Genomic DNA, 13,393 nt, shown 5'->3' on the forward strand with positions numbered 1-13,393 from the left:
TCTTTACGGTAGACTTGGATATCGATATGCCTACCCCCTGGAGAGTGTTGTTCACTTGGTTGGCTGTTGTGAAGGGGTTTCTCTTCACCATGGAAATGATTCTGCGATCATCCACCACTGTTGTCTTCCATGGACGTCCAGGTCCTTTTGCGTTGCTGAGTTCACCAGTGCTTGCTTTTTTTCTCAGGATGTACCAAACTGTAGATTTTGTCACACGTAATATTGTAGCAATTTCTCGGATGGGTTTTTTCTGTTTTTGCAGCTTAAGGATGGCTTCTTTCACCTGCATGGAGAGCTCCTTTGACCGCATGTTGTCTGTTCACAGCAAAATCTTCCACATGCAAGCACCACACCTCAAATCAACTCCAGGCTTTTTATCTGCTTAATTGATAATGACATAACGACGGACTTGCCCACACCTGCCCATGAAATAGCCTTTGAGTCAATTGTCCAATTACTTTTGAGCCCCTGAAATGAAGGGATTGTGTTACAAAAATGCTTTAGTTGCCTCACATTTTTATGTAATTGTTTTGTTCACCCCACTGAATTAAAGCTGAAAGTCTGCAATTCAACTGCATCTGAGATGTTTCATTTAAAATTCATTGTGGTAATGTACAGAACCAAAATTAGAAAAAAGTTGTCTCTGTCCACATATTTATGGACCTAACTGTATATAATATCTATCTATCTATCTATCTATCTATCTATCTATCTAATGCAAAATTGACTGACTGACTCACTCACTTACTTACTTACTCACTCACTCAATCATCAACAAAAACGCTATTTCCTGTTTAGCTATTCTCTAAAAAGGACAATATATTAATATCTAGGGGTGACAATAGAAAAACTAAATACTCAAAAAATCTCAAAAATGCCTTGTCGGATTTGATTGAAATTTGGTGAAGCTGTGGAAAAAACAAAATTAGCTAACGTGTTTTATACTTCTTGATATTTATTGTTAATAATGTTCTAGCGAGTCGGACATTCTAACATATCATGTCTCCAATTTTACCACAGCACTAATAGCAACTGCATAGAGAAAGTTTTGCAAATGGAGGCCATCTGCAGACACAAAGTAAAGGAACAAAGTTGGGTGAAGCTCAAAGACGACATGTTTAGCAAGTGCTTGCGAGGTGCTGTGGCTGTGAGTGCACTCAGTTTTGCACAACTAATCCAGTATGAAAGATATTTAAAATATGTTACCTCTCCACCCATTCCTCTATTCTCTAAACTTATGCAAACAAATTCCATCAGTTAGTGTGCTGCTTCAGAAAATACCTAGTTGCATAGTACTTCCAATACATCTGATTAACCAACCGCACTAAAACTAAGCCCCACTGACTTAGAAAAGTTCTCAGGCAAAGCTAGGAAACACAGCTAGTATAATATAAAAATGTTATCTTGGATCACTGACAAACATATCTCTGCTTAACAAACACTCTTGCATAGTAGCCTTTGCGACACTACTAGCATGTCTCAACCAGAGTTCCAATACTATAATGGGAAAATTATTTTCTATTTTTTTTAAATTAGAGATACATAAATTCACTCAAAAATATTCCACTGTATAGCAGCACTTTGTCAATATTGACCATCAGCTAGCACTCAGCTGCAATCTATATTCTGCCTCATTGCATTTTTTTTTTTACCCCGGTCAAGCTTGTATGAAAGGACAACTTTCTTAACTATTCACTTTGAAACTTTTGCCCTTTCACTTGTTTCTTTTGGCTATGTTTCCAATCCCATAAGTTAACCACTCAAATCACACTCGGTATCTTCATTTATTCATTTTGCAGTCCATGCAAAGGTTTACAGAACTTTGCTCTGAATTGGTAAATATGAAGACAGCAGCCTTAATTTTCCATCTTTCTTACTCATGAAACTCCAGTCGTTAGTAGTTAGGGTTCTGTAGTACTAGAGTGTTGCAACACGTTAGATATTGTGAAATGTAGTGAGAAGTCAAGCAAAATTACACCAATTTTTGGCTAACTAAAAAGATTACAATATGAAAGCTTCAAATTGATTACATCCTGCTTGAAGAAGGGGCCCGAGTTGCCTCGAAAGCTTGCATATTGTAATCTTTTTAGTTAGCCAATAAAAGGTGTCATCTTGCTTGACGTCTCACTAGATAGGATTCTGAAACTCAATCAGACGATCATAGCTCAAATCTTTTGGGATATCAGACTTCAGGATCTCAGACTACATCATTAAGGCACTGAACTATCAGTGTTCATTTTCTATTAGGATGTCTAAATAGATTGACACCTTCTTACCTCTTGGATCTTTTAAAAATTTACACCCCAAAGAGGGCATTTAGGTCATGTAGCCAGTTGCTCCTAGTCATCCATAGATCAAGGTATAAACGGAGAGGTGACTGGGCTTTTTCGGCAGCTGCTCCCTCTCTGTGGAATAGTTTACTGGGGTATATCAGAATGGCCCCCTCTTTAGTCACATTTTAGTCATTACTGAAGACTTCTTCACCCTGGCTTTTGAATCAATGGTGTGAGTAATTTTTTCTCTTATTGTTATCTTGCTATTGCTGTTTTAATTTATTCTATTTTCCTTTATTTTCATGTATTTCAAATTCTATGTGACCAATTTTTATGTAATTAGTTTTATTTATTTTATTTCTGATTGTACAGCACTTTGGGCAGCAGTGGCTATTTTTTTATGTGCTATATAAATACATTTTTGTTGTTTGTTGTTGTTGCTAAAATTTACAAACCCCAAGATCTATAGGATATTTAAATTTAGTCCTTAAGGTCTGAAAATGTATGTCTCAAACCTCTGTCCTCAACATTCTAAAGAGCTCCTAGCAGGTTTATTCTTCTCTTACAGAAAATTCAGAGATGAACAATGAACATCAGCCCTTATGGTGGCTAATTAATTCAGTCCTCAAGATTCCTGAAAAATCCAAAAACTCTTAAATGCAACATGGCATCATAACTAAATCCTTGTTAAATATGAGAACTTGGTCATCAATCCATTACCTCACAGGCACCTTACAATGATATCATACATTAATAAGCACTTTTGGACAAAGGTACTATATAGAAAGATAAAAATAAATTACAATCTTTGACATCAATAAGATCTAAATGTTTACAATTTCCAGGCCTCAAAGGTCTAGGAGATTCTGCAACTCGGTCCTTGACATACGGAGCGGCATGTCTTAAACCACATATTTTAAGACCATCAGGAGTTCATCAGGTCCATCAGGACCATCGGGATTCTAATAACTAAATCCTTAAATCTGTAACTCTGGGCAGTTTCAGTTTTGATAGGTGTATATGGTCACTAGCGGTGCTACCCGTCTAGGACAGGCTGAGATCTAAGAAATCAATGTACACCTCAGTGTATTCAGCATTAACATTTGCAGTGCAGCATCTATTGAAATGTACTTTGTAATGCACGTAGTAATAAAATGCACTGCATAGTTCATTCCAACAGTTGGCACATCACAAACATTATTACTGCATGTTTGAATCACATACCTAATGGCATATAACAGAGACCTAGCAAACAAATAGACACAAAGATACACACACACATTTGTCCTTTTATTAAGGTGGATTATTGTTAAATAATGCAAGTACAGTGAATTCTTAACTTGTAATATGCTACCAGTCTTTGCCACTGTGATTAGTGAATATAATCTTACTTCGAAAGTTCTGTCTTTTTATCTGAAAAATGTCAGAACTTATAATACTCATGCTTACATTAAGGTTTCGCTTTCTGGGCCTCAAGGTTAACAATGATATCTTATGTCAGTCTTTGCGAGGTTATTCCATTCTTCTGAAAGTCCAATGACCTTAAGCTTTTCATGGGTACTAAAACACAATCCTCTGCATTTCTGGGGACATCTTTAAATAATCTGAAAAATATATGGACTTTCAGTTTACTCAATTACCACTAAGGAGTTCCCTTTTATTTTCATAGCTTTGCTCCATTTATTAGTATAGTGCTAGATTTTTAAGATATTAAATCCTAATAATCTGAATGTAATGCGATTTCAGTAGTTTAGTTCTCAGGTTCTTCAACAGTATCACAAGCTAACTGCTGTAAAAGTCACACACAGTAGTATGTTCACACTACTAGTGCACTAGAAAAGAAAAATCAGGACTTAAAATTCCATCGTGTACTTAAGACTCCAGTACTAAGTGCTAGGATTTATTTAAAGCTGGATCTAATGTTTCATTTACAAGCAAATTCAATAATTTACTTTTCATAGCCATTGTGAACACTTGCAAGAATTACATGACCAAATCTTTAATATGGTTTTAAACATAACATGAAATTCTTCACAAGTCACATGGAGTGTGAGCATTTTAATACTGTTTTCTATATATGCATATCCTTGCACCCCAGTTCACCGAGTAAGACAGCTTTATTGCATGATTTTAGTTTGACATAGAAGTATATTTCTTTCTGGATTCATGAGTACTAAGGAGACAACCGAAGAGTGGTGAAGTGTTGCATTTTGATTACCACATGCAAGTAAGAATTTCACTGTACTCTGTATGTGCGACAATATTGACCCTATGAACTTATGACCATTCACTCTCATAGGAAGAAAGAGAGAAAGAGACAAGAAAAATAAGGGGATATAAGATCAGGGATGTATTTTGTAAACAGCTGGAGGTAAGATACTAAAAATAAAACTGTTCCAACCTAGGATTAATTCTTCTTCAAACTAAACTCTGAAACTTTCATTGTATACTGCATGTGGTAATTTCAACCTTTTCAAGAATATAAGAGAGCCTCTCTTGCAGGGTGGTCCCATTGGTTCTTCTTGAGATGGTGAGGGAAAAGTGTCCTACGATTATGATGAATAAATCAGATTATAACGAACAGCATTTCTTGAATCAACACACTTTAGGCCAACCTAATGTTGTTTGTCATAGCTGTCTATGTGAAGGTGTGAGTTAATGCAGTTAAAATTAAAGAAAATATGATTTCAGAAGGAGATGCAGCTAAAATTGAGATTTTTTAAATTCCCATGAGATGTGACACTGCTTGCATGGCAGGCATGCTTATGCTATTTGTATGTTAGGATTCATAGGAACACATTTCACATCACACTTCATTTATTTTTCTGAACTTCACATTTATTTCCTTTTAATGTCCAAAACATACTTGACCACCAGACAGAACAGAAGACAAGAGGTAACTGGACCCTGCACTGGAATGAAATTTCTGGCCTTCTATGTGTCTAAAAATGACCCTCCAATTATTCTTACATAAATAAGAGTTATTTAGTTTGTTGTTATTCATATTCTCTGCCTTTTTTTATAGTTCTTGCTTTGTTCCAAAATATAAAAGGTAATGTGCACCTACCTGAGTGCAGGAAGAGGGAATCTAATCATACTTCTGGCATCTGATGCTCAAAAATACTGTATGATCTCAAAGGAGACGGATAGAAAAATAACCCAGGGGATGTGTCAGGTATAGCATGGAGTCAGATGGTAATGCATCTAAGTAAGATCATGGAGTTAGTGGATAAATTATCTAAACAATGCAATCAAAGGTCTGATGGAGTATAAAATATGGGGAACAAAGTAGAAGCAATCAATAAGTATAGAGTACCACACACGTAATGGAGCACTGCACAATAACATGCAGTGAATACACTTAACTTATAGTTTTCATTCTCTTTCTCTGTACATTTACCATTCATTTACACAGACGTTGATGCACTTGCTGCTTCCCAAGCAGCTCTTCTTTTCTTCACCCTAGCGGCCCGCTTTTTCTCTTCTTTCATCGGCATCTGTTTGCATTAAAACTGATTAAGTCAGTTATTGTGTTGCAATTACTTAGTACATTTTCTTTCATTTTTCACTTAAGCTGGCACTTGTCTTCAATCTGCCTCAAGAATGATTTAAGATATGATGAGGTAGAGAAAGTGACGGCAAAGGTGATAGGGATGAGAATGGTACCTGTATGCATGCACCGCACGGCCGCACTGCTGCGCTGCCAAGAGTTGATTCTACAATAAAATAAAATTAAAATAAAAAGAGTAATAAAAATCATCACCCCGAAAGCGGACAGTAGAGGTCACGTAGTATATGTGTACCAAATTTCAGGTCAATAAGACAAACGGTTTGCGAGCTACAGGTGATTTCAAATCCTGGACAGACAGCCAGCCAGTCACGGTAGCGTATTATAAAACAAGATATACCCTGAATTCCCTGATTAGGGAAAGATTTATGCACATTCAACTGTTGATGAGTGTTGTTTAGCACTATGTTAATTACCTTGATTTGATATAGCTTCATATGTTACCTCTAATATGCACAAGTGAGGAACAGAGCAACACTCATTCACATTTTTATTGCTAGCCTGCAAAGCAGCTTACCCAATAACAGCAGTCAAGTTACGGATAAGAGCTATATGTCAGCCCGCACTGTCATCCTGCCTTGGATTACATGTGAAGTTTCCATACTATTTTCCTGTTATGGAGTAAGATACTGTCACACTGCTTTCCATCTGGCAGCCTCAGTGTTTCCTATTTACTCAAAGCAAAAGCAACAATAACAGACCTAATCATTTTGTTCAAATAAAACTCAAGATGAAGTGCCTCTTTGAGGACAAGTAGACACACCAGGACATACACAGCAGGAGCACAGGAAACACAGTTTGGATGCAGAAAAATACTCTGAATCCTTTTAGTTCTTCAGAACCTAACAGTCTGGTTTCTCCATAGTACATCCTGTTCAGTGCCTCCTGGAAAATTGTTCACGTTAATTATGGGCTCCTTTCATTTCTCATCAGGGCCTGTACTTGTATAGGAAGGAAAGACTAATGAATATTAAAAAATGATGGCGCAGAGAACAATTCCAAATACTGTATAATGGATAAAAAATTTAAAGTGTGTATGAAGGAAATGTGTCAAAGGTGCCATATTTCACAAAAGCCTATAATTAGCTGTGGGAGGACATAACATAAGTAGCTTGACAGACAAAAGGAGATTAGCAAAAGGAGACCATTCAGTCCATCAGCTCATTTGATCACCTAGTAGCTAACTAGTCCCAATATTTCATCTACTTTAAAAGATTTCAACCTTTCTAGTTCCTTCAAGATTCCTATGATCTGTAAGGTACTTACGGTATAATCATTAATCATGGCACTGAATAGCGGTGACATGTTAAATACTGAACAGCACAAGTACAACTATGTACATATGACAATAATGACTCTATAATCCTGTCCTTTATTTTTGCTTTGATGTACACTCTTAAAAATACCTGTTCTTTAATGGCATTTTATGTGTCTTTCCCTGGTTGTGTGGGTCCTTGTAGAACCATTGCTTGACAAAGCACCATTTCATTCCGGGAAGGATTCTTTACATTTGAAGTTGTTTTTTCTGCTTTGAAAAATGTCCTAATATGAAAAAAAAAAAAAACTGAAATCTCTAATGTATGGTGGGCTACCTATTAGGCCACTAACACATTAAGGAAATGTTAAACTAGTTTGTATTTTTGCGTGCAGGAAGAGTTCCTTTAAAGTTATGACCAACTGACATTTCACAAATCTGTTACCATCTATCCATGGTAATGTCTAGATCCTTGCAAATATAAATTAATAAAGATTCTTTCTGGAACCTTCTTGTGAATGGGTCTTTAGGGAACCAAAAATGGTTCTGCTATTGTGCCACTCTGAAGAACCTCTCTGGTGCCGTTATTTTTAAAAGTGTAGTTTCCTTTAGGACTCAACAGACTGCCTATTAAATATAATTATACATAGCAAAGATTACAAATATTTATTTTGCAGACTTTTTTTAAAGAAAATGAATTTACAAATGATACATTTAAAGTACAGTAGTTCACAAATTTCAGTAACAAAAAAACTGAAAATGCAGTCTAATTACAGACCCTCAAAGTCACACTGCCTATAATGTTCATTCATATTATTGATTCCTCCTGTAGGGCAACACAATTAAACACTTATTAAAACTCTCTCTAGCCTTGTGATACTATATGTCAACCATGCCTAAATCCACAGCTGACAAACTATTACACACTCATAGCTGGCTGTTGGCACATATTGTATGTAATTGTCTTTTTAATTGATTTGTTCTTCATGACGCTTGGCCACACCTGTTCTTTAGTAATTATTTACTGAGAATTATCATAACTTTGAAAAAAACCCTCACACCTGTATCTTACTATGCATCTAACAAGAAGTATGACCCAGTGGACAAAGTTCTGTTACACTTTAAAATTAACAAATATACTGAAAATTATAATATACAGATAAAGATCGTGGTACTTTGTCTAGGGTTTGTTCCTGCCTTACATCCTGTGTTATCAGGATCAGATTCTCTCCTGGCAACCCTAAAATGGATGAAGCAGATTTGACAATAGAGGTAGGAGTGGTTAGATGAAGCTTTCACAGATTGGAAAATGAACACATACTGTATCTACTAAGAATTATATAATAATAATAATAATATAATTACTTGGCTTATACATTTATCCACTTACAACATTTAAGAGAGGCAATGGTTTATATTTCTTTTGTTTTTCCAGTTGGAGCCCTGAAAAGGAGAAGTGACTTTCTCATGGTCACACAGTGTCAGCAGAATAATTTCAAACCACAACCTCAGAGTTTGAAGTCCAAAGCCTTAACCTCTACACCACACTGCCTGTCTGCCCGAATTACAGCATATTAAATGAAACTCCATCACCTCTAAAGATTAAGAAAAATATAATCAGATTTAACTTAACGGTTATTTTGACACGACAAAATAAGACCCTGCTCAAATTCCACCAGTAGTATTTTATCCAGATCAAAATGCTTTTTCCAATGACGAATTATTGATTCTGAACAGTATGATGCAATATCATTTGGTCTACCCCAAAAGCCAGCATAAATACTCAAACAAAATATGGTCCAGTATGCCCTGAAAACTCACAGAGTTTTCCTCTATTAGTGTTTTACAGCAAGTACAATTGTATGTATAATATCCACATGGTGACATATTTTCTTATAACTTACCAGACAATAAGCAAAAGCTAATGATTTTGCAAAAAATTACTTTTACAAAAAAAAATTTAATGTGGATTTTTGATACAATTTATTCATATATGCATATTTATCATAACAGATTATTCCCATCCTTACAGCCTATATTTTAACTTGTGTTTGCCAACTATGCTGCTGTTACATATAATGAATCAAAGTCCTCATAATATACTGTAGCAAAGTTAAAATAAAATGATTCTTTAGCTTCATTTTGTGAGAAGACCTCTAATATGATAGATAGATAGATAGATAGATAGATAGATAGATAGATAGATAGATAGATAGATAGATAGATAGATAGATAGATAGATACTTTATTAATCCCCAAGGGGAAATTCACATACTCCAGCAGCAGCACTGATAAGGAAACAATATTAAATTAAAAAGTGATAAAAATGCAGGTATAACAGACAGTAACTTTGAATAATGTTAACGTTTACTCCCCCAGGTGGAATTGAAGAGTCGCATAGTGTGGGGGAGGAACGATCTCCTCAGTCTGTCAGTGGAGCAAGACATTGACAGCAGTCTGTCGCTGAGGCTGCTCCTCTTTCTGGAGATGATACTGTTTAGTGGATGCACTAGATTCTCCATGATTGACAGGAGCCTGCTCAGCGCCCGTCGCTCTGCCACAGATGTCAAACCGTCCAGCTCCATGCCTACAATAGCGCTTGCCTTCCTCACCAGTTTGTCCAGGTGTGAGGAGTCCTTCTTCTTTATGCTGCCTCCCCAGCACACCACCGCGTAGAAGAAGGCACTCGGCACAACCGTCTGACAGAACATCTGCAGCATCTTATTGCAGATGTTGAAGGACGCCAGCCTTCTAAGGAAGTACAGTATAGTCGTATATAACTATCTAATTTATACAAAATTACTCAAAACTGAATATTGTTCTCTCACAACTGTAAGAATTATATTCTTGCTTATAAATTGTGTCACAATGTAGGGCATTTCATATTTATTGTGATATTGGACATATTTGATACACTGTAGAACTCATATCATATCAGACTTCACATTTAGATTTTGTTTATCACAGAATGGATACAAACATCTCAGTGACAAAGACTGTTAAATATCTACACAGAATGGACACACACCACAGGAAATTCTGAAATAATTCTACTGAGCACTACCACATAACTGGTCAAAATTTGTGACAGCAATGGAAACAACTTCCTCCAACAGCTACATACTATTCTGAGAATGAAAACTGGATACAGCTCTCTCAGAGTAACATCAGTTTTCCAAAGGATCAAATAAATATATACTATATCTGATCTGAATGGCCTCACAGTTGAAGAAGATCTGTCGGATCTGCAAATAATTAGAGGTTTATAAGCAATACATCAAACTAAATACAGTTCTTTCATAGCCATAATTACACATCTATACTGAATTTCAACACAGTATCAACAAATTTAACCTTACACATCTAGTGAAAATTACAGACAAAAACAATCAGTCATGACCCATTAATGCTATATGAACTGTACAAAAGTTAAATTTCCTCCTGGGAACAAATACATTTCTACCTATCTATCTATGAAAAGGTAAAAACTGAAACCTGCAACCACTCACACCCCAAGAAATAAAAAAATACAATGACAATCCAACTAATTGTATGCTGCATCCCAGGCAGCATGTACTTTGTCAGTCCAAAGAGCTTAACCACTTCCTCAGCTGAAGGCTACTTCTCGTCCTTATGTGTCACATTTGCAAGTTGTCTTTTGTGGCTTGCCATTCTCCGATATGCTGACATGACATAACATGCTTGGTAAAATAATGTACATTCCTAGCTCTTTTTTGTATTTCAAAATAACAATGCTGGTTTAGGGGTGGATTGTAAGAAAAAGCTAGTGCAGTAAACCCAATTAGCTTCCTAACATCAGTTCAAGCCGTCCAAATGCAAGACCAGAACAAACAGTGTAAACTGACAGTGATCAACCTACTTTGTCGCTGCCTGCTTACTGGAGACATTGATGCTTCCCCAGGCTACCAATTTCATTTATTATTCTACTTTGGCTTAATAATGTGGGAATGTCTGTGTGATATGTTGTACTTTTATAGATTTTGCTCTCCCAAGCTTGTGATGCAGCTGTAAATAATGAGAAGTGTATCAAGCACAATCACAATAATAAGTCATTTCATTTAACAGTAACAACCTTATTTTGTATTCTAAAGTAAACAGTCATAAATCTCATATTTAGCACGGTTTTTTATAATTTGTGGAAAATATAAAGTATGTCCTTATATCAAATTAAAAGAGCATTTTGTAGCGAGCAAATGTTCCGCTTTGTCACATTACATATTTAAACTTCTTACTTCATAGGTTGCCAGAGAAATAAACCTGTGCAGATAATAAACATGTTCTGGAGGCTGTGAACACATTCTAAAGAAGCAAATCTCCAAACAGACTGGGATTGTCATTCCAGTCTGGCATCTGTTCATGGTCGCACAGGGATGCCACAGTGTGAACCATGTACACTGCATATCCATGTACATCAAAAACAAAATTTGTATGTAACCATGGGATCCTCATTTTTCAAAAATGTAAACATCCAATTCAACAGCATACTCTTGTAAACAAGAATTACAGTACAGGTATATAGCAATTTTTAAAATCCTGTAACTGAAATGCTTCACTTAAAAGCTTTTTCTTTTTCAATCACTGAATTAACTTTTTTTTTCTTCTTTTATCGATGAACATCAACACAGCCCTAATCTAACCCTGCACAATATACACTATGAAACTGAAAACATAAGGAAGAATGACTTCTTTATGAGCAAACTGAAAACATGCAAACTGGCATTCTGTAAAAGAAAATTACAATCTTCAGCAACACACACACGCTTTTAACCACATAAACGAAAAATTCATCTCACGCATCTGAATTATATCCCAACAACTACAGTATTAATATATTTATCACCATCAAAACTTCCCAAGGTAATTCTCAAACTCCATTTCCCATCTTGCATCTAGGCATACACGCATCTATTTAAAGGTATCCGCAAGGCACTTGAGCATCCACTTTGATAGCAACCGCATAAACAAATACACGCGAAACACAAGGAGTGTACACATCAACTCTGACAAGACCCAAACACTCGTGTCCACACAAATCGCATCGTACCCAGGAAATTGTATGTGCCAACCACGACAGCATTCGTACCCGACACTTAACACTCCCGTTCATTCTGGCTGGACTGGGGCACAGATATATTCACCAAGAATGCAAATTCACGCACCGAGAGACACAACACAATTCAGACGCCCACCTTGGCATCGCCCTGGCACGCCGTTCTTTCTTTATAGTAGTATCTATTGAATTAGGACATCAGCGCGCTTAGTTCACTTACTCTTGATTGCGCTGATCACATTGTTACCGTCCTTGATGACATCCTTCAGGAAGCGACTGGTCCTCTCCAGCTCCTGCTCGTAGCACTTTAGTCTCTCCCTGAAACCAGGACTGTCCGCCGAGCAGTCGCTGAACTCCAAAGGGGGGTGTCCCATGTTCTCTTGTCTCTGGTTCCAAAACGACTCGCTGCTAAGGTCTCTTCAGAAGAGTCGCTGAATGATCACATCTCCCCTTACACGTTTTGTCGGCCGGGATGGAAGCCTGCTTCGCACATTATGGAAATATGCACGTGCCGCCCAACCGCAATATTCTCACTCGTAAGCGTTCGCACACAAAGACAACGATCGGACAACAGCTTCCTAGTCCTGCCCCGGCCGGGACAGATAGGCGCGCCGCAAGGGTGGGCGGGCAGGCAGGGAGGTGTGCGGGTAGAACTCCCAGAAGCCCCAACCATCCAGCTAGGAGATGAGCAGGCCCTGCTCCTCCTTTCCATAACCGATGTACTGCCTTCTTCTTAAAGACACAGAACGGATTTTTATGGACATGGAAAAGCCGAGATGAAAACCATTCACGTCTACAAAACAGAGAAGGAATTCCAGATCTAAGCGACCGAAACCAAGATCATCACAGACAATGGATCATTTTTCATTGCTGTTTTTTCAGTTTTTTTTCCTCTCAGATCCTAAAAACATACATTTTAGGTTGACACATTCGTGTATGTGTCTTGCATTGACTCCTGGAACACAATCCAGCGCTAGCTCCTGCCTTTTGCCAAATACTGCCAGGAGTGGCTTTGAAGAGGCACCTTAGTAAATGGAATTGTTTGGGCACATGTGATTGTACGCGAATGTTTTGTAACTGACTGCCGCTCCACAAAGTGTTGTTTCCTGGCTTGAAAATCCCCGCAAGACTGTAATGGGAAAATTGGATTCATAAAGTTGATAACCAATGTTTAACTTGATGTACTCTTAAAATGATCTTAAATACTGTAAATTTAGCCCATTTAT

The 13,393-nt window shown here is 37.0% G+C and overlaps 1 protein-coding gene across 1 annotated transcript in view; it reads right to left on the reverse strand.

Annotated features, from left to right (window-relative positions):
- Window positions 1-12,857, reverse strand: part of ophn1 (oligophrenin 1) — a 213,061-nt gene extending 200,204 nt beyond the window's left edge. Inside the window, exon 1 of the mRNA XM_028815498.2 lies at window positions 12,388-12,857. Within this exon, the coding sequence (XP_028671331.1) occupies window positions 12,388-12,541 (154 nt within the window). The 5' untranslated portion in view covers window positions 12,542-12,857. The remainder of the gene's footprint in view (window positions 1-12,387) is intronic.
- Window positions 12,858-13,393: the final 536 nt, after the last annotated feature.

The sequence above is a fragment of the Erpetoichthys calabaricus genome, chromosome 12 (genome assembly GCF_900747795.2).
Source record: "Erpetoichthys calabaricus chromosome 12, fErpCal1.3, whole genome shotgun sequence".
Lineage (NCBI taxonomy): Eukaryota > Metazoa > Chordata > Cladistia > Polypteriformes > Polypteridae > Erpetoichthys > Erpetoichthys calabaricus.